Below are 20838 nucleotides of genomic sequence, written 5' to 3'. Positions count from 1 at the left end.
TAATCTCCCTCACATGCCCTCACATGGTTCTTCCCTCTCCTCCAGCAATAATCAACACTCCTCCTAACTTATCAGCTCACTGAGAAGGTAAGGAAGGACTCAGCAATGAAGAGTCAAGAGTTGACTGTTTTGGGTTTTTCATTGTAATTTTGGATTATCTCTGAGGCCCCCCGGCCAGACACAGGAAAAGTTCAAGGGTCAACATGATGATTCCATTTCGAGGATGCCAGCACCTGCCACCCCCTCCCCACACCTCCAAGCTACCGCCCACTCCGGCAGCCTCACTCTAGCTTTGATCATTTGGGCCTTTAACTCTTCCAGACTCTGGCCACAGCTTGCTTTGGACCTCCAGCTCCACCTCCCTCCTCAGCCCAGCTGTGTCCCTAGACAAAGGCTGCTGGATTCCTCACCCGCCCCTCTGACCAGGGTTCTGCTGTGGCCTCTGCAGAGACACAGCCAGCTGGGAGCAATGGGACAGGATGGCAGGCTGCGTGTCTGTCTTGGACAAGAGCAGGCCTTGGGCTTAGTCTGGCCACTCCAATGAGGCGGCAGCAGAAGCCCAGGGGTGCTCACCTCTCAGGGCCTCTGGGTCCCCCAGGATCCGGTTCAAGGTCTCAGCGGGGATTTTCTCGAAGGCCTCATTGGTCGGGGCCAAGAGCGTGTACTGGCCGTCCCCTTCGAGCAGGGTGTTGAGCCCCGATGCAGCCACGGCAGCCTGTGGGGGAGGGGAGAAGACGGAGCGTTCCCTGAAGGCTCTGGGCACACATGGTCTCGCCAGTGCCCCTCTGGAGGGCTCCAGACTTCTGTAGAAGCCCTGGATGGAAAGATAGGCTGAACCAAGGCTCACTTCTTCCCACGGCCTCCAGGAGCCTTGCCAGCCTGAGCTCCGCCCACTCTGACCACCTCTTAGCTGCTGCCCTGCCTTCCTCCTTTCCACCCCGGGGCTGTTGTCCTGCTGTTCCCTCTGCCCTTCCCCCCTTCTTTGCTTCTCTGACTCCTATTCCTTCCTCGGGCCTTGACGAAAATGTCGTTTCTCTAGGTAGTCAACTTGGCGTGGCCCCCCACCCCGCCCCCGCCCCCAGATGAAAATGAGTCTATTAGACACATATTCTCACGTTGTGCAATTCAACCGTTACTGGTGCTAATTATCTGTGTGGGCTCCGTGAGCATGAGGATGACATAACCCCTTCTCTACAGAGCAGGAAAATGACCTTCTAAAAGCACCCCGCTGCTCCCAGGAGGAGACACACTCCTTGCCGGGTGTGCAAGGCCCCGCAGGATCTGGCCTCACCAGCCTGGCCACGCCCACCTCACCTGCTGGCTGCGTAGCGCTCTTCACTCAGCCCTGCAGGCCTCCTTCTTGCTCATCCTGCTTCTGAGCCCTACTCTCCATCTCCCTCCTGCCAGCTTAGCTCTTGCCCCTGTGTCTTGTGTAACTGGCCATTCCCGATATTCAGGCCTCAGCTGAAAGGTCATCTCTTACAGACAGACCCTTCCCGGCCCAGCCAGTCCCCAGGGGCTCCTCTGCTCACCACTTACTGCCCGACTTCACAGCACTTAGCATGATCTGTGACTGCCTTGTCTGTTTCTTGTCTTGTGTCCCCCGGAAGAATACCAGTGCCAGCGGGGACAGAACTTTGTCTTGTTCTCCTCTATTCCTCGGGCACATAGAGCACACCTGGGAAGTAGCAGGTGCTTAACGAGTGAGTATGTGTTAGCAGAAGGACAGATGGGCGTTAGAAAGAGCCAAAGGGAAGAAGAAAGGAAGGAATATGTGCCAACCCTGAACAGTAAGAGGGGGTTACTCGGTGCGGATCAGCTGCTATTAATCAAAAGATGTGCCACCAACTTTGTGGGAACATCGTCCCCCTGCAGACCCCTGACCTTTGAGCGACCCAGAAGGAAAGCATGAGAAGAGCTTAGAGGGCAGGTTCCCTAGGGCCCTCCAGAGCCACTTCCTGAGGCCACCTGAGTGCCAGCCCAGCCCGGGGATGTTTGTCTCTCTGTGTTGGTGATCTCCAGGGGAACAACCATCCCACGCCCACTTGGTATCCTTTGTGGTCAGGAAGTTCTCCTTGAATCAGGGCAAAAACCCTGACAGGGCAGCCTGTGCTAACTTCCTCTGAGCAGCCGGTGCCAAGAGGAAGGCCCATGTGCCACCCCAGTAGTAAGATAAATGCCTGCTGGGCAGGGGGGGCAGGAACAGCATTCTGGTGCCCCAGAGCAGGCAGAAGCCAGGCCAGAAGTCAAATCCCAGACTCCGTGTCTGTGTCTATACTTGTGTCCTCTCTGGTGGTCAGGGCTCCAAGGAAACAGGGGTATGGCTACATCAGGGGTCCCATGGTGGGGACGTGTGGTCCAGAAGATCATGCAGGCTGAAAGGCCATTTATCTAGTCCCACGTGAGAGAACCAGCAACTGGGAGGAAGGGCCCTCCCACCTCTGGAACCCACAGTGCAGGCCCGGGCAGCCGTCCTGCTGCAGCCATCGCCTCTGAGCTTCCCAGGGGAGTCAAGGAAAGGACAGTACATAGGAGAAGACCAGCGGGGGGAAGTTCCCAGCAGAGAATTACGATGTCTCCTTGGGGTCAAGCTGACAGCCTGATTAGTGGACTCGCCATGTTCATGGGCATTTCAAGGAACTTGCTCCATGTCAGCTAAGCGCCCACGAACATGGAGACGTCCTCCACCCCTCCCACAGAAGAAGGCCCTCTTGGGAGGTGGTGTGTCCCCAGCTGGGCCTCCCCCGGGGCAGTCCCTCACCCGAAGGGTCTCGAAGGTGTCCTCGATCTCGATGATCTGCTGAATGTTGTTGGAGATGGTGGAGATGACCTTATCAATGAGGTGCACCACACCGTTGGTCGCATGGTGGTCGGCTTTCAGCAGCCGGGCACAGTTGACAGTCACAATCTGCCCGGAGAAGGAGTGAGAATGAGCAGCTAACACCTCGGAGGCACAGCCTCGAAGGCCCAGGCGGGGAGAACACAGCACAGCATGTGGCCTCCACGAGCGGGGGAGAAGCAGGTGCAGGGGGCAGAGGACTGTGCACAGCTGACCTCACCCGCGGGACACCACCCCAGGAGCCAGCCCCACACGCGGACCGGGCGTGGGCTCAGGGTGGGCACGGGGCAGAGCTGTGGAGGCGGGATTCCCTACCCCATTGGGATAGTGGTGGATTTGGATGTTGGAATTCTGGTACATGGAGGTGAGGGCCATGCCATGTTTCAGCTCGTCCGTCAGGACCCGTCTGTCCACCATGTGGTAGCGGAGGGCATTGAGCAGCTCGATGTTAACGTTGCTCACCAGCGAGTCCAGCACTTCCTAGGAGGGGGGTCAGTGTGGCAGTGAGGGGGCTGCAGGCCCCACGTTCGACAGAGGGGTCCCTGCCACCCTGGGAAAGGTGCCCCGGGGACCCCCCTTCTGCCGAGGACCCCTACCCGTGAGCACCAAGGTCTGTCTGGCCACTTAAATGGATGGGGCATTGGAAGCCACCTGGGGAGGCGTATTTTAGCTCAAGTGCCATGGCTTTATCTGAGGGCTTAAGGAAGACATTTCCTGAGACGGTGGGAAATCACTACGGAGTCTCAGTGAAAGCGTCCCCAGTACAGGTCCCTGGGCAGAAGGAGGTCATCTCACAGCTGGCAAGGAAGCCCAGGCCTCGTTGCTGGGGGCGAAGATGGTGAAGCTGCCGGGCCCTTCCATCTCGGGCCTCAGCTTCTCCGTGCGGTCCGTGTACAGCTGAGTGGTGGTAGCACCAACGACTCCCAGGGTCTCGTACAAGTTGGAGAGTGGCAGGGCTGCAGGGGCAGAGGACAGAGAGGGGATGGCCTGTGGGATGCCCCCCCCCCAACCAGACCACACCCTTGTCTGAGATGGGATGGCACACCGCTGGAGAAGGCCAGAGACAGCCTGCTGTCGGGGAGCCCAAAAGGCTGGTCACGTGCTTCTTAGAACAACTCCACAGGCCAAGTGCCTCCCTACTTGAACTCAACTGATTGGTCATTCTTAATCATTTTTAACTAAAGCAGAGCAAAGCTTTTGTTCATAGACATTTAGATAACACAGGTGGGAACACCAGAAACAGATATCCCAGTTACAAGGTAGCCTTATGGATTTATCTAGCTGTTTTTGAAACTGGTTCCCTAATGGCCTCCACCAGAATGAAACAGATCTTGGAAGTACTTTAGGTATTTGTAAGTAATAAAATGTTATTTCCTGCAAGTAGCCGGAAGCTCAGGAGGCCCTTCTCCTCACACAGAGAGCTTCGTGTTCCTTTTAAAGGGCCTGAAACTAAGGGCCAGAGGCTGGGTCCCACCTTCCGGGTCATCTCCTTCCCCATCCCACGTTTTCCACCTGTCCTGCCACTTAAGTCAGGAAGGCCGCGGCTCCAGCCCATGCCGACCACACCCCCTTCGTGACCATGGCACCAACCAAATCACCCCCCCTTCCTTTTAAGTCTCAGTCTCACATTCTCAACTAATGAAACAGCGAAGTTTTCAAAGTTAAAACAAAAAAAAATCCTCCTCTGTACAGTCCCCAGGGGTGTGTGGGATTAAAGGAAAGGATCTAGTAAATTCACAGGTACCATGTCGTCTGTGGACCCGCATGGCCATCGTGGGACCCTTGGCTGATTCTGGGGAAGCCGGCCTGGCCTGCCGCTCCCGTGCCTACGAGCTCCATTGGGCCGGCTTCCGACAGAGTGAGGGGGGCGTGGCCTGGTGTTCCCAGCCCAGCCGGAGACCAGGCGCACGCCATCCACTCTCCAGCAGGGCTGATGAGAAATGCTGGATGTCTTTAGAATCACTCCCAGCCAGAGACAGCAAGGCCAGGAGCCTGTGCCTCGTGCAGAGGGCACAGGCAGGTCAGGATCAGAGTCTGTTCCCGCAGCGTGTTAAGCAGTCGGCTTGTACAGGAAGGAGCAGCGCAGGAAACCTGCTGTTTCCAGCTTCCATCCTCTGGCCCTGTCATGGAGTCTCATCCCTCGGACCCCCACTCAGACTCTGCTGCCCTTCACGTGGGTGCTCCTCTCTCCCTCCTTCCCTTCCATCCGTGCCAACAGGCAAGGCTTACTCACCTGCTGGACAGCCCTTCTCTCCCGGGACCTTCTCATATCCGGGACAGCACTCGTAGCTGATGACTCTGTAACGAGACACACACGTGTATTAGGCAGGACTTCCCTCCCCCTCCTGTGTCATCAGCCCTCGCTCCAGGAAGGGACATGATGGGGCACATAGCCTGCTCTCGGAGGAGACCACACACTCAGTCATCTTTGTGCCTTTCATTGGCAAGAAGCTTGTCACGCCTCTTCAGCTTTGTACAAGGTGCCCAGCGGTTGCCATCACCTATAGCAATGCAACCGGGATACAGTCAGAGGATGGCGGCAGCATATCCGTGGTGGCATTAGAAAACATCCTCACCAAGAATTTATCTCCAACATAATTCATGGGGAACCCAGTGGGCAGCGTTCCCGAGAGGCAGCAGGGAGGAGGAGAAGGAGCCCTGGACCTTTCTGGCTCTGAGTCTGCCAGTCCCGTCTCCTCTCTGGGCCTCAGATTCCTCATCTGTAAGATGTGTGCATGTATTGTGCAATGGTCATCAGATTAAACAGCCCATGGTCTTCTGGTTCTCTGACTTAATAACCAGGAAGGGTAGTGTATTGTATATATGATCAAGTTTTTCTCAATCTTCACGATCACACTTTAAAATAAAAACAGAGTTCTTTCTTATCAAGACGCTTGTTCTTCTGTTTCTTTAAATTAAAAACAAATTTTTCATCAATGAAAACATTATATAGTTTCAAAATCTACAAAGGATTCTATAGTAAAATGCTCCCCATCCACCCTCCTCCCTCAACCATCTCGTTGTCCTTCCAGGAGGCGACTGATATTGCCAGTTTGCGAGATTCTTTGTATTTGGATGAACAAGACTGGCAGTTTATGGTTTTAAACTTTGAAGTCATTTGGCAGGAAAACTTAAAGCCTCCTCTTCTAACTCAGACTGGTCCACTGTGGAACACTCACCACCTTCTGGAGGTCTGAAATGCAAAGCTTCAGCTAACCCGGCATCCTGGTGAAACCCAGAAGACTGAGAATTTCCAAGAACATCACAAGGAAGGAAGTGTTCTAAGAAAGACTTGCTTCATATCAAATCCCCCTGTCCCGTCGAACGCCACCCCTGCACCAGCGGCGTGAGCACAGCCCCTCCTCGGAAGCCCTGGAACCAGAAGCCAACAGCCCTGTCCCGCCCCTTCCTTTCTTTCACATGGATGTGCCCTTCAGGACAGGAGAGAACTCAGCCTTGAACTGCAGCGGGTTTACCACAGAGCCGCTCACCGCGGCCACTCACAGGATGTTTAATGACATCACCAGGAGAGAAGCAGGCAGATCAGACAGAAGTCTGGCCTTTGGGAGGGGGGAGGGTGCACTCAGTAAGCCCAGGACATTCTGCTCTTACTAATTCCACTGCAGTTGTCTCAGGGAAGCCCGGGTGAGTCATGTGAAGATGAAGCCTGGTTCATCTGTTGTCCAGGCTTCATCTTCTGTTAACTAATCTTTCAGAGACAGATTAGTTAGGACGCTTAGGCTGCTAGGGAGCTATGGGTGTCACTGGGCCAGAAATGAGCCCCCAGGACATTTCTGAGGAGTGACACCATGCACATCCTTCTCTGCCCTGCTCTCTCCATCCTCCTGACTTCCTCTTCCCCTTTTCTCCCAGCCTTCCTCCCAGCCCTTTCCTTTCTAACCTTTCAGCCCTATTTAAAAGGGTTAAACAGGCTGGTGGTCTCAGGACTGATCCTGACTAACTCACGGTTTTCTCTTTGGAAACTAGTCATCTTCTGCAGCAAACGTGAGATCTGACTGACCCACAACCTTTCAAAGGCAACATGATGCAACTAAACGGTATTAGAATCAGGAGACTAGGCTTGTCATCCATCAGTAACTAGCAGGGTGGCCTTGAAAGTCCATTTCTCTCTCTGGGTCTCAGCTTCCTGATCTTTTGTAAAATAAGGTGAAGTTAAACTAGATGATCTCTAAGGTTACTTCCAACTTCACACTCACAATTCCAGCCAATGGGATTATTTCTAAGGGGTAGAGAAGCACTTTTTCAAAGTAGGATAGTGTCTGCCAGCTTCTCGTAGCTAAACCTAGGGAGAGCCGCAAGCCTTCAGCCCATAGGACCGGGAACACGCATGCGTGGAATCTCAGGCTTCCTCTGATAAATGCCAGGGCTCTGTGGCTGGGGTTGAGGAAGTGGGATTCGGTCAAGTCCCCCAAAGCTTAGCTTCTTTCTAAAAGTGCCTGGGTGACCTTCCCTGGAGTTGGAGAAGCGCAGCTGGAGGAGGGGTCTTCTCCTCAAAGCCTTCATCATCTCTGGGGTCCCCCATGCACATGGTGCTGATACTCCATGCCTTGGAGCCCCCAGCCAAAGGCTTTTCTGGCCAAAGACCCTTCTCCCAGGGTGTCAGCGTCTGAGTTCCATCCTACAAAGCCACAAGAGAGCTCAATAGCTCAGGGGACCTCACCAGGATTTCCTTGAGGACAACAGAGAGTCAGCCCCCCAGGTGTGAACTTACTGGTTCCTGTGGCCACGTGTGTGTGGAGGCGGGAAGAGATGGGGGGAATGACAGGAGAAACGGAGGCTGCCGGGCAGGGGAGCAGGGACAGACGTAAGCAGGGACGTCTCCGCGTGGAGAAGGAAATGCAGGATGGAATCAGAAAGCTGAAAGGGCTCTGGGGGCAAAGGAGTTTCTTAGGATCACAGCTGGGGAGGGGCAGATCTAGGACTCTCCCCACATTTCATCAAGTCCAGACCCTTTTCCATTGCTCTTGACAGTGCACATATTTGGGGGAAAGTGGACTGATTTGGAAAGTCTGACATCAAAAGGACGCAGGTGGTCTCTCCGATGTGATCAGAGCTAACCCCTGTCAGCACTCACTGCCCCTTCTCTCCAGGTGGGCTTTCTGTACCTGTGTCCCACAGGGGCTGGACGTGGGGGACACACCACCCCCTGCAGGGGCTCAGCCCCCTAGCCAAAGGCTTTTTCCTGGTTAGCTGAGTGTGGCTCCCTGCCAGGAAGCCTTCTCCTAATCCTCCCGCCCTGCTGGCCTCTCCCTCCTCTTCCCTCGTGCTACCCATATTCTGGCATCCCCGGCACTCTCTAGGGGCATGGGGTGACCCACGCCTCTCACCCTCAGCCTGGTAGCCTTATGGGTTGAAACGTTTCCACGGCTGGCTGTTACCCTGCTCAACTGTCCCAACAATACCAGGTCTTTTCAGAACCAGTCTGCCTGGCCCTGGAGAAGCAGAGGGCAGCTGTAAATTGCAGACCAAGAAGAAAGCCCATTGAGGTGATCCTGACCAAACCCTTCAGGACTCACACGCCCTTTTCTCAGCCCCGTGTGCCACCTTCCTTGGGCTCTGGCCCTGGGGAAAACACACATGCTGTGGGGAGACGGGCCCCTGGGGCAATCACAGAGTTGTGGTTCTGATGGAGAGGTTCATCTCTCCAGGATGAACGCAGGAAAGGATGGAAACCACAGGGAGCCCCGCTCCGTGCCTCCCTGGTTCCCTGGCTTCCCTGCACAGGGAGAACCAATCTGCTGGTCTCCGAATCGAATCTTATCAGCAAAAGCTGCTCTGATTAAAGGCTCCTGGCTTCTCCTTGGCCTGACACAGTCCAATAAGCAAAAACCTCAGAAAAAGTATATCCTCTAGGGTAATGAGACACTAATTTTCTTATTCCAACTTCCCATGTCAGAAGAGCAATTTGAGGAAGAAAGTCAGAGAAGGTGCCTGACTTAGACGGGCGTTTGAAAGAGGCAGGGGGTGGGTGCAAAAGGCAGTGTCAATCCAAGGCCTAAAGAATTGAAATAGAGTCTCAAAGCTCTCCTCCATTCCCCTCCAAAGTTTTACTCACGACTGGATAAAGAGAGAAGCATTGGTTTTTCTCTCCCCAAAATAATTTTTCAAGGAGGTAATATAATAAGTTAAAGCAATCACTCTCTCCCAAGCACGCTTCACGATTTTGGCCGCTGTGACGGCTGTAAACACCTAGGGATTAACCTGACTCTGAAGTAGTGCGGTAAGGAATGGAGCCTGAGAGCCAGTTTCCTGTGACCGAAGGTAAACCATCCAGCGTGTCATGATTTCCAAGGGAATCACTGAACAAACACAGACTGATGTTGTCTAGACATGTGCCTGCCTGGATGAGTTCATTTTCTGCACTCAGCTGAGCTCTCTTAAGCCTCCCAGGAGAAAATGAAAATCTTGAGTCCCCTGGTAAAAAAGGGCTTGTTTTAACCTACTGTCTACCACTAAAGACTCCATCACTATCCCATTCACCAGGGTCCAGCTTGGCGAGTGATGAGACGGAACCTTGGGAAAATACACTTACATTGTTTGGTGATGTCTGTTTGCACATGGTTTGTGAGGGTATTTGGGTGGTGGTGGGGGGGGGGGTCTCCTGGATGCTGGCTGTGTCTCCTCAGTTCCCATGCTCTCCATCTGACTAGGGAGGGAGCCCCCTTGCAACAGGGGTTCTCAATGACCACCAGGCTGCGGGTAAGCAAAGGTTGGTGGCTCTGGGCCAAAGGGCCTCTGTTGACCCCGAGGAGGCCTTCTCCCTGGGACCTAGAGTCACAGGTTTTAGGGCTGAAGAAAGATCTGGGGCAGTTGACCCAGGCGCTCCAAGGCTGCTCACTTGGGCTCCCCCCCATGTCACCAAAACTAGCTGCTGGGCTTGGTTCTCCCCTGGGGGCAGCATGCAGAATAACTGGACCTCTCCCACTCACCAGTGGATGACTTTGAGCAGGTTGCTTAGGCTTTCTGAGCCTCAGTCTTCCCCTCTGTAAATGGGCTAATGATCACACTGGTCTTAAGGGATGATTGTGAGAACTGAACGAGCTAACCTATGAAAAGCACTTACCAGCTAATTGATATTTACTAAGCACTCAGTTGTGGAGCTTCTTCCTAAAAAATTCCAGGTATAAACTTTAAATTGAAGTTAGGTTAATAACTTCATTGAAAGCCATGTCCTGCAGGAGACCACTGATCAAATCACATGTAATAAATAAATTCCCCATAACACAGCTATAAAAGTTAATAGATAGGGCCCACTGTGGTTAGAACAGATCATCACAAATTTAGTGAGTTAAAACCACAAAATTTATTATCTTACAATTCTGGATGTTAGAGTCAGAAGTTGGACTTACGAGGCTAAAACCAAAGGCTGTATTCCTTCCAGAGGTTCTAGGGGAGAACCTACTCCTTGTCTTCTCCAGCTTCTAGAGGCTGCCTGCATTTCTTGGCTTGTGGTCACATCACTCCAACTTCAGTTTTCATTGTCGTATCTCCTTCTCTGACTCTGACCCTCCTGCTTTCCTCTTACAAGGACCCTTATGATTATATTAGACTCATCAGATAATTCAGGATAATCATTCCCCCCCCCCACCCCCGCCAAGATCCTTAACTTAATCATATCCGCAAAGTCTCTTTTCCTTTGTAAGGTAACATATTCACAGGTTCAGGGGTGAGGATGTAGACAGCTTTAGGGGGTCATTATTCTGCCTACCACAGGGCCTAACCCCAAATGGTACATGGGTTCATGTAAATACTCAACAGAACAAGATTCCCTGTCAGCTAAGCTGCCTCCTAGGAGTTTACAGAATGGGATAGAACCTTCAGGAAGCACTGCACAACAGAGGTGTTTGGCATATGTCAAATCTGAGTTATTTCAGAGCAGGTTAGCCACGCGGTCCCAGGGGGCTGCACAGGGAATATGAAACAGGGAAGGAGGTGCTGGTGTGGGTCTGAGGCTAGCTTGGCATCCCTAGATGGCTTCTCACCATCCTCTTCTTTTCCCTCTTGGGACCGAGGCTGTGGGATACAGGAGAGGGAGGAAAGGAAGGTTCTTCCTCAGCTTCACTGCAGATGTCCCTGGGTGCCCTGCCCAAATGAGATCTACAGGAAATAGCTTTGCCAAATGATGGAAAATCTCGACCATACACCAGCTGGCTTCGGTAGAAGTGAAATGTCTAAACTTGAAGGCAGTGCTGAAGAAGTATTAATATTTCAGCCCTTGGGCAAAGCAATGCTTGCTACTAGAGAAGGGGGAATGTCCTGCCAGCTCATCTTGGCTACTGTGTTTGTGAATTGCGTTGCTTGTGAAACAACGTCAAGCCTTTTGGAATGGACAGCTGCCACCCCTACCTGCTAGCTCCTGCGCTGGCCCTCCCTGTGCCTCACTGAGGATGCCTGAGCTCCTGCTGTGATTCATTACATCCCCACGACGTCAGCTCTGACTTGGCTGTTAAATGGGCCTCCCTCTTGCCGGGGCTTCTACAAAGAAGGCCTGTCCGAGGCAGCCAGGCTTCCTGAGCACAATTTCCTGCACCATTGCTTCAGCTGCTGTATGTAAAAGTGTTATGGTTACTGATCAGACCGAGGACTGAAATGACCCTCTTTGCTTGATTAGCTGTTGTGTCACACTGGTGCTCTTTAGGATCTGAAATTAAATGAATTTCTAAGTAATAAAATTCACTCAAGTCACTAAATAGGGGCCCACTGGTAACTACTTCCTGTAATAAAAACCCATGCATCAGGCTTGACAAACAGCACCAAGACTCTTTTTGGAAATACAGAAGAGCTATCGTCTAAAGATGATGGATGCAGTGGCCTGATGGGAGTGCTGAGTGCTGAACGTGGCCATTCCCCTCCCCCCCTCTGTGGAGGTGGAGTCGGGGCCTCACTGCAGCAGACATTTGGCTCCAGGCTGCTGGGCCTCTGTGTGACCTGACCCGGCAAAGCCTTCATCCCTTGGTCCTGTACTTAGTGCCAATTATCTGCTTTCAAGTTCCAATTCTCCTGTGGGTCCTGGGCCCCCTGGTGACCTGTGCTACCCCCTTCCCCGTGACACTTTGCCCCCATGCACCCCAGTGCACACCTCTGCTCCAGCCTCTTCCCTGGAGTCGTGCTGGGAGGATCCCCACTGCCCAGGCGGACCCCACGCTGAGAAGGCCCTCTTTGCTCCAACCACAACCATGCTTGCCGTTTCCCAGTATGGTCATCTCCCAAATAAATGCACCAAGGGACCCACTGTCACCAGGATGACATCAACTCCAGCCAGCACAACCCTCTCCTCTCCCGACCAGCTATGGCACTGAATTCCTGGTGCCCAGATGGCAGCTCCTTCATGGGTCTTAATCCCGGGCACAAGCAAACTACAAGGCTGCTCCTTCTCAGCTCTCTCGGGGACAGTGGAGATGAATCCAACCACTTCCCCTTTCCCTGCCTGAGTTCTCTGGATTTCCCCCCAGTCAGCTTCACCTTCCTGACGCTGCACACAATGTTCCAGGAAGGGACCTTCTTATCCTGGATCGTGAAGTTTTTTTTTTTACCAACTCATGATTTTCTGTCCCCATTTCCTCTTTTTTAAGCTGCCCAAAGCAACAGCACATTGCAGAGTTGTAGGTGCCGGTCATCCCCTCTGGCTTTGTAAGACCAGCTCAATGGCTGGGACTGGGCCCTGGGCTCTGCTTGGCCCTGCTCTACACCTCCATTTCCCCACCCACACCTACCTGTCTATTCCTTCCCCCAGTGCCTGGGCTCCCCCTGTGCTCACTGGTGCTGCACCATCACATCTTAATGACCCCTTAACAAGAACATTTGGCCAACATACAGCTGTGCTGCCTGCACCCGTCCTGGCACATCAGTGGAGAAGGGTGCAGGTACCAAGAGCCAATAAGCCAAGGCGACTCATCACCCACAGCAGCGTCAACCTGGGAACTGCTGGGGAATATTCCCAAGCTACTGTTAACTAGTCAGACAAATGCTTCAACAGGGGCCACCCTGAAATACCATGGCCAATGCCACCCTGTTGCCAGCTTGACATCATAAGTGGGTCCCATTTTTAGGGAAACCAGAAAGAACAAAAAGGTGGCATCTTGAAACCCAGGGCTCCGAGGTGCTTGAAACCCAGGGCTCTGAGATGCTTGATACCTAGGGCTCTGGTCATCTTCCAAGAAGCAATTATGTGAGGCCTGGCTCTGTGTTTAATTAAGTAATTAATTGTTTATTTTAGTAGATAATATACACACATGGGAAAAGTCAAAGAGTACTGAAGGTATTCTTTTTTTTTTTTTTTTTTTTTTTAACTTGGGTTCCAGGTAAGGACATGTGTATATTATTTGCATAATCTCTTTTTGTCCACAGCAGCAAGAATTCTGGCTGGGGGTTTGTTTGTTCCCTAAACCTGGGAGGTGGGTCCTCTTAGCTCACTCAACTCTTGCCTTTGTGGCTGGGCTTGGTCAAGTGGGGAACCAATTGTCATGGCCCTGCCCTTGACAGGCTCCCAGGGAGCTACTGGTCTCTCCCCACCTCTGCCCTGATCTACAATTTCCCTGATCCATACTAGAGTTGATAACTGTGTTAGGACACAGTCAGGGTCACAAGTTGGGATATTTATTTCCATGTACATCTCAAGGAAAGAGCATTTTTCCCTTCCTTCAGTTAGAGGAGACATCTGCTCAAAAGCAAGTCACGAGCAATACATTTAAAAATCCCTAACATGGGAAAGGCTTCAAGATCATGGCTTAGCATCTCTTAATCCTCTCATTACACAGATAAGAAGAAGGTCAGCCCCTCACAAGTGGCTCAAGGAGTTCTGCACGGCACATCTTCCTGTCCGTAGGAGACAGCCAGCTTTGAGATCTTTTGATGGCTGGTGCCAAAATAGATTAGGTTTCCCCGGAATTCTGTTAGAACATGCAGGCCACACGGCAGTCGGCAGTCGGGGTGAATGCCGCCTCCCTCCGTGCTGATCGTGTTGAGAGAGGCACCAACAAGCCCTCCTGTAACCACAGGGGTCCACACTCCCTGGTGTCTCACTTCTGTTTGTGGGGCTGAGATTTGCAAATAACAGCAGGTGGCATTTACTGAGCACTTACTATGTGCCAGGTACCTAACTTAGCCTCTCCTGTGCATTATTTCATTCAATCCTCATAACAATCACATAAGGTAGTCCTATTGTTATTCCCACTTTACAGATGAGGCAGTTGAGGATTCCAAAGGTGAAGACACCTGCCCAGGTAAGTGGCAGAGCCAGCCCTTGAATCAGGGAGTCTGAGCCTGCGTTCTTAATATGTTACGCTGTCTTATTACATGCATATTTCTAGGCACTCTAAGTCTTTTGGGGGCATTTACCTTGGATTGCAGAGCAGGAACCGGGTATAAGTTCACTAATGGGCTTTCTTTCCCAGAGTCAGAGGCTGACGGCTTCTCCACTGAATATTTGTGTTTGTATCATTTAGTGAGGATTAGGAAGCACGCACACACACACACACACCCACACCATGTTTCATGTTTCTTGTAATCCCAAGTCAGCCCTGAAAAATGTATCCAAGTATTGTCAGGAGCCTTAAAAATGAAAAACAAAATTGGCAAGCCTACAAAAAACACCACTCCCAAGCACACAGTTCCCTGACATGCTTGCACACGCATCTTCACGGCTCCAGAAGGCTGGCCCACGCCCAGGGGCACCTGCAGCCCGTGCACATCGAGGGCAGCCTCCCCAGTGGCTGGAGGGCTCGGGTGGTTCCAGATACTCACGTGGATTTGCCGCAGATCTTTCTCTGGTACCACTGCTTGCAGTTGGTGAAGTACTTCTTGTTGGTGCCAATGACCTTCTGCACAGCGCACACATTGGGGCTGAAAACAAAAGCTGCCGTGTTAGCAAGATGGTCAGCATGTCCACCCACCTCCACATCCCTCCCACCACGTGGGCCCTCCTGGGTCACCAGAACGTTCTAGATATGGAGAAGATACAGTCATTTCGGTCTTGGTTCCAGGGGCTGGCTTGGGGGTACATTCTGGCCCTCGTGACCTAGATTTCCAGCATCCCCCTGAAAATATCCCCCTCCGATTTGAAAATTGTCGAAGTATATCTCATACAGTGACGTAATTTCATTTAAGCATTCTTCTTTGACACAGACACTTGGTAAGTGTAAATACAAACATCTTAAAAATTTTAGACTCCATGTTATAGATGGAGAATATCAGCTAAGTAAAAGTGGTGTGCTTGCTAAGAACAGCAGCTTTGAGAGAGGCCCCCCAGCCTTTCTCTGCACCTCCACTCCACACTGAGCCCAAACACCCACAGGCTTTAACCTGGCCTCCCTGTGGGCATTGCTGGTCCTGTGGTCATGAGGTCCGGGCCCCAGCACCTCCCAGGCAGCTCCACACACAGACATCCTCTGCGTCCCTAGGCAGTTGCCTGGCTCCCAAACACGGCCTATCTGAAGCGCCCACCCTGGAAACTAGGGGGCACGGCCACCTGCTGTCAGGACCTTGGAAGGAGATGCTCGCTCACTGAACTCAGTCATTTATTACTTAGGCCCCGGCTTGCATCCCACTCCCCGCAGAAAGCCCTCTTCCAGTGCCCCAGGTGACACTCTTCTGTCCACCTCTGACTGGTGATACAGCCCTTGTTTGATGCTGGCTACCAAACAGAACCCCAAACTGACCGGGCCGTGTATGTCTTCTCTTCAACTACCCTCCAAAGAACCCTGAGGGCAGGTGTTCTGCCTTGTTCTTTCTTTCATGTTCTAGATGCGGCTGAGCACCAGGTCAGGTGCAGAGGGGCTTGGAATGACCTGCTCCCAGGACCACCCAGCTCAGAAGCCTCCTGAGCAACCCTGTGCAAACACCCAGGTTCTGCTGAGAAGTCTGCTTTCCCAGAGACGTGGGGTTTTGTTTTTGTGTATTTTACCCAGTGTACCAAGTTCTGACCCAAACCATGCTCAGGCCATGTGGTGGCAGGACATTTACTGGGAGCCCCTGGGGAAGGAGGCAGCTGTGGCTGTGCGGTGACAAGTGGGAGGCGGTCTTCCTGAGCCAGAGGCAGGCAGTTCACCTGGCTGAATCACAAGCCAGAGCAAAGCAAAGCGAAGAGACTAAGGGCTTTCACAAAACCTCTATGCCCAGAGAACCTCAGGTATCAATTCTAAATATCACTTCCTTTGATACTTTACAAATATAATCGATTGCCATCATTTGAGATGCATGGTATTTTTCGGGAAGACACTGATACTGCAGTGAGGGCAGCACCTGCCGTCCCCATCATATGGCTATGGGAACTTGGTCAATTCTCAAATACTCAGAGTCAGGTTATTGGGTGGGAGGGCACACTGACCCTTTACCTCTCTGCCCTGTCTCTTCTACCACCTGGATGTCACCTCTTGTCCAGTTTGTGGTTCAGCAGGCAAAGGTGAGAGGGCCAAGGAAGCCCAGTAAATATTAGTGAGTTACTGTTAAGAACCTGAGGGTGAGAGAAGCTGAGGCTAGAGAGGAAACCGCAGGTCAGCAGGGAGAACAGCCCTTACCCCCTTGCTCCTGGCTGGGTCTGACCAAATGCCCACAGCCTCCAGAGGATTTTTACAGAAGCCAACGTGTTTCTCAGTTTGCTGCACGGCATTCATAGGTTACAGCAGTCCCCACATAACCCTGAGAGAGTCCCCGCTGGCCACACTCCAGCCACAGGTGCTGTTTATTGCTGTACAATTTCAGAAGTTCTTCTATCTGACCAAGCAGGAAACAATTACTGTTGATGAATTCCCTGCAACTTTCCGTAGGCGTTTGGCAAAATCTTCAGAGTCTCTTGTGGATGTGGCTCCAACATTCCTCTGTGGAGTGAGTTTCCACTGCTGCTGCCCTTTGAGACAGGAGCGGAGGCTGGGGGTCTCTGTGACGCACGCCCTCTCACATCAGGGTGGGAGGGGTGGGCTGTGTACCCAGGAAATTTATGCTGAAGTTTAATCAAAATGAGCACCCCATTTCTGGGACTTCTGCCTCAAGCACAACAGCTCTGCTGTTCAACTTGGATTTGAAAATCAAGTGCTTCAGAAAATTCAGTCCAGTTTTGGTTGTTGATATTTGGAAGTGTGACTGCATTTTTACTTCTCTTTCAGTACTGTTTTTTTCCTTCCTTATAGCAACACAGATAACAGCCGGGAGTCAAGAGACCATGTCATAGTCACTACTTTCCCAGCATCTTTCTGTGTTTGGACTAAGTCACTCCACCTCACTAAGCCACAGTTTCTCCATCTGTAAAATGGGAACGCACACTACAGAGCTCACTGTGTTGTGGTGAAGATGAAAGCAAAAGTGGTGACGGTGATAAAGGGTGAGCAGGGCCCGCTTATTATTTCTTCCTTCACGTCGTGTGAAGCACACATACAACATTTCCTTTAAAAAAGAGCTTACCTTTCCCTTCCCACCAGATCTCACTTTAAAAGATGGCCAGAGTTTGAACAAGATTATCCATTTTGCTCAGGGTGCCACCCCCAAGGGCAAAGTCAGGCAGCCCTGTGAGGTTTTCATAGATCAGAGTAAACGCGGCTGTGTCTGCAACTGTTTGTCACAGTTCACCTGCCTGTGTGTCCACGCTTTATCGGGGGAGGGTGCACACCAGGGACTGCTTAGACCATCCTGTCCATCACAGCTCACTGGAGGCCTTTTCAACCGCACTGCAAGCGGCTAGTCAAGAGGATTAGCCTGCAGGGGTGGGGGGAGGGCGGGGAGGGAGGAAATTGATCTAACGTCTGAACTTTATAATAAAGAGCATTTGCATTAAAAAAAAAAAAGAAAACCTATTTTCCAGCTGGTCTGTGGCTTTTCTGGGCTTTGACAGGAAGGAGGCTTGCCGCAGAGGTGGCTCCTGCTGGAACCCTGTCAGCACCACTGGGGAAGCTTCACTGTGGAGCGCACAGAGCCACCACTCCGGGTAACAGTGCCACAGGGCATGCTATTGGGGCTTTTTCTTGACTTAGTGCCTAAGAAGATACAGCGGGAACAGAAACCTCCCAGGAGGACTGCAGCACCCAAACAGGACATGCTCCACTGGTAAGAAAGGCAGAGGGACAATGGTGAGCTGGGCAGAGACAATGAAAATGCCAGGTGCTCACATTTTGACTTTATGCCTCGTCTCCCCCTCGTCTTTCTGCCCTGTCCCCTCACCCTACTGTACCCGGCCTAAGTCAAAGGTGCATCTTGCACTTCCCGAAAGACCCCGGGACATCCCCTGTGCTCTCCTCTCTCTTGCAGGGTGCTGAGGCTGCAGCATGGCCTGGATGGCTTTCACTCTGCAGAGGGGTCAGACTCACTCCCATCAGTCCCCTCCCCACAGCCCTGGGCACCTGAAAGGCCAAGTAAGGCCACAAGGCCACACACAGGCAGAGGTAACAAGGATGACTGCTCCCAAGGAGGGGGCGCTTCGAAGGGCAGGGAGCCAAGGCTTTGTAAAGCCCTATGAAGACAACTCTGATCACTTCCAACGGTGAGTTTTGATCTGAGTACAGATCTGCCCAGTCACATGGTGGTCTGGGCACCACCTGGGAGCAAATGCCAGACCCAATGGCATTTGGGCTGTGACACGACTATCCACATACAGTTCTACCTAGTTGTGAAAAAGGAGTCAGTGCACCCAGGTAGGCTGGAAGCTCCAGCAAAGCCTGGCTATGTGTGAAGCGGGAGGGCCTAGTTTGGGATGTAGAAACACTGCCCATCTCTGCCTGGGTCTGGGCCGGGGTCTTTACCAGGTCAGACCTTTTGCCTGGGTTTGCCCCCTAAAACCAACACATCTTCAGTGTCTCAAAGGAATATCTGCAATGATAACGTCCCAAATTTACAAACCCAGCCAGTGTTTTAAGAGCGATTCCAATCCCAGCTCCAGTACATACTGAAGGTCCGTGGGGAAGTGGCGTGTCCTCTCCAGACTGTTTCCCCATCTGTACAATGTGTGCGAGGCTCGGCACACTCTCCTGCTCTCCATCCGCCCGGGGAGCGGATGCCGCACTGCCCTCGCTGTGCCTGGAGGGCACTGTCTGCTGCCAGGTCGGGGGTGTAGGCCTGGACAGGTGAACAGGAGCCTGGGGGCCTTGGTTGCTGCCAGCTTGTGTGGCCCCAGCGACACGTCTTAAGGTGCTGGACAAGGACCTGGCTGGACTGGAATCTGTGCCCTGCTGGGTGGGCTCCCTCTCTGCCCTGGCCACCTTCCCACGGTGATTCGGGGCAGAGAGCTGCCAAGCGGTCTCCCCTGGGAGAAGCTCAAAGCCCGGGATCCCTCTCACGCTCTTGGCCCGAGTAGGGGTGACGGGTCAGCTCTCCCATCCGCTTCCTCTACACAGTGCCTCCTGCTGACTTTCCTCCATCGTCCCCGCCTCCCTCCCTCCACCTCCTGCAGGGCTGGTCCCTCCGAGCGTCCCACACAGCCTGCTTTAGGCTCGGGCTTTGTCTCCGGCGCCCCCAGCCCGCTCCGACGGCCCCGACGCCCAGTCCCTCCGCCCCCCATGGGGGCGCCCGCTTACCCGTGCTGCCGACCCCGGAGGCGGCTGTGCTGCAGCACCAGCTGGTAGGGAGACTTGGCGGGGCTCGCCGGCGTGGCGGCGGGGCCCAGGGCCAGTGCCAGGGCGAGGGGCAGTAGCCGCCCGAGGAGCGCCATGGAGCGAGAGGCCGCGCAAGGCGAGCTGGCGAGCCGTGGAGGAGTGCGAGCGCCGTCGCCGCCGGCAGGTTAAGTAAGCGGAGAGCAGGGAGCCGCCCGAGGGGCGGGGAGCGGGCGGAGGGCGGGCTGCGGACGCCCCGCGCCCCGCCCACTCCCCCTCCGCGGCCCAAGATCGTTCACAACCAGCCCCTCTCTCCCGTGCTCCCCAGCGTCCACCAACGGGCCGTCGGGGCCTCACTCCTTCACTCCCTCCTCGAGGTCTGCAGGGTCCTGAGCCCAAACATGCCTCACCGGCCTCAGGCCATGCTGATTCCCACAATATTCTACCCATCACACTTGCCTCCGCATTCCACGCGCACCCCTCTCCTCCCCCAGCTTGCTAACTGTAAGATGGATAGGGAGTAAATCTTATGATTGACAGAAGACAATATATATATATATATATATGTATAAATGTATATGTGTATATATATGTATATATGTATATATATGGCAGGTTTTGTTAGACTCCAAGCTACTCTTGGAAACCGTGGAGAAGGGTGGGGTCCGCCACCTTGGTACACACTCATTGTCTCTTTTAATAAACATCTGTATAGCACTACGTGTGAAAAAGATGCTGCAAAACGATAGCAAAGACAAGATTTTTGCCCTGGAGGAGCTCAGAGCAAGTAAACAACTAGTCACCTGGGAGGGAGATAAGTATTCACTCAAGCACCTATTAATCGCCCACCAATTACCTGGCACTGCTAGCCTGGGGAGACAAAGATGGATGAGTGAGTGAGATCCAGGCTCTTTCTGAAAAAGTTCACAGTCCAGAGACCCTCGGGCCAGAAAACAAGCTGCTATGGGGAGGGGCAGCTGGGGCCTTGGGAGCCTGGAGGAAGCACCGGCCTGACAGGAGGTGACACCTGCTCTAGGCTGGAAGGATGAGAAGGAGTTAGCCAGGCAAAGTGAGGGCATTCTGGGCCCTCAAAGTGTCCGGTTGGCTGAAGCATGGGGAGGCAGGGTCAAGGAGAGAGAGAAGGGAAGGCATGTCACAGGACCCAGACCCAAGCTAAGAGTCCTGCAGGTGATGGAGAATCAGGCCAGGGGCAGGAGCAGGCTAGGAGAGGACAACATAAAATAAGCAAGACTGAAGGCAGGAAGGTCAGGTGACCAGGAGGGGACCAAGAGCTTGCTCCGTGGAAGTGGAGGTGGGCGTGAAGGAGGGTGGCACACCAGGGGGTGTCTAGGAGGTAACAGACTCGGCAGAACTTGGAGGCTGTACCCAGAGAGTTGGGGGGGGGAGGAGGAGGAGCCAGGGATATCTAAGGTGCTATTGGCAGGGGCATCTTGTTGCATGGTAGCA

General features: G+C 53.0%; 1 protein-coding gene across 1 annotated transcript in view; it reads right to left on the bottom strand.

Moving 5' to 3' along the window:
* Positions 1 to 19563, bottom strand: part of TGFBI (transforming growth factor beta induced) — a 32160-nt gene extending 12597 nt beyond the window's left edge. Inside the window, exons 1-7 of the mRNA XM_082381426.1 lie at positions 19357 to 19563; positions 14603 to 14701; positions 5073 to 5137; positions 3635 to 3795; positions 3155 to 3319; positions 2762 to 2908; positions 574 to 715 (exon numbers count right to left, since the gene is read on the bottom strand). Coding sequence (XP_082237552.1) covers positions 574 to 715; positions 2762 to 2908; positions 3155 to 3319; positions 3635 to 3795; positions 5073 to 5137; positions 14603 to 14701; positions 19357 to 19490 — 913 coding nt within the window. The 5' untranslated portion in view covers positions 19491 to 19563. The remainder of the gene's footprint in view (positions 1 to 573; positions 716 to 2761; positions 2909 to 3154; positions 3320 to 3634; positions 3796 to 5072; positions 5138 to 14602; positions 14702 to 19356) is intronic.
* Between the last annotated feature and the right edge of the window lie 1275 nt (positions 19564 to 20838).

The sequence above is a fragment of the Balaenoptera borealis genome (genome assembly GCF_965194805.1).
Source record: "Balaenoptera borealis genome assembly, chromosome: 2".
Taxonomy (NCBI): Eukaryota; Metazoa; Chordata; class Mammalia; order Artiodactyla; family Balaenopteridae; genus Balaenoptera; species Balaenoptera borealis.
Note: the sequence above shows the minus strand (reverse complement) of the source record. Positions and strands in the feature narration are given on the sequence as shown.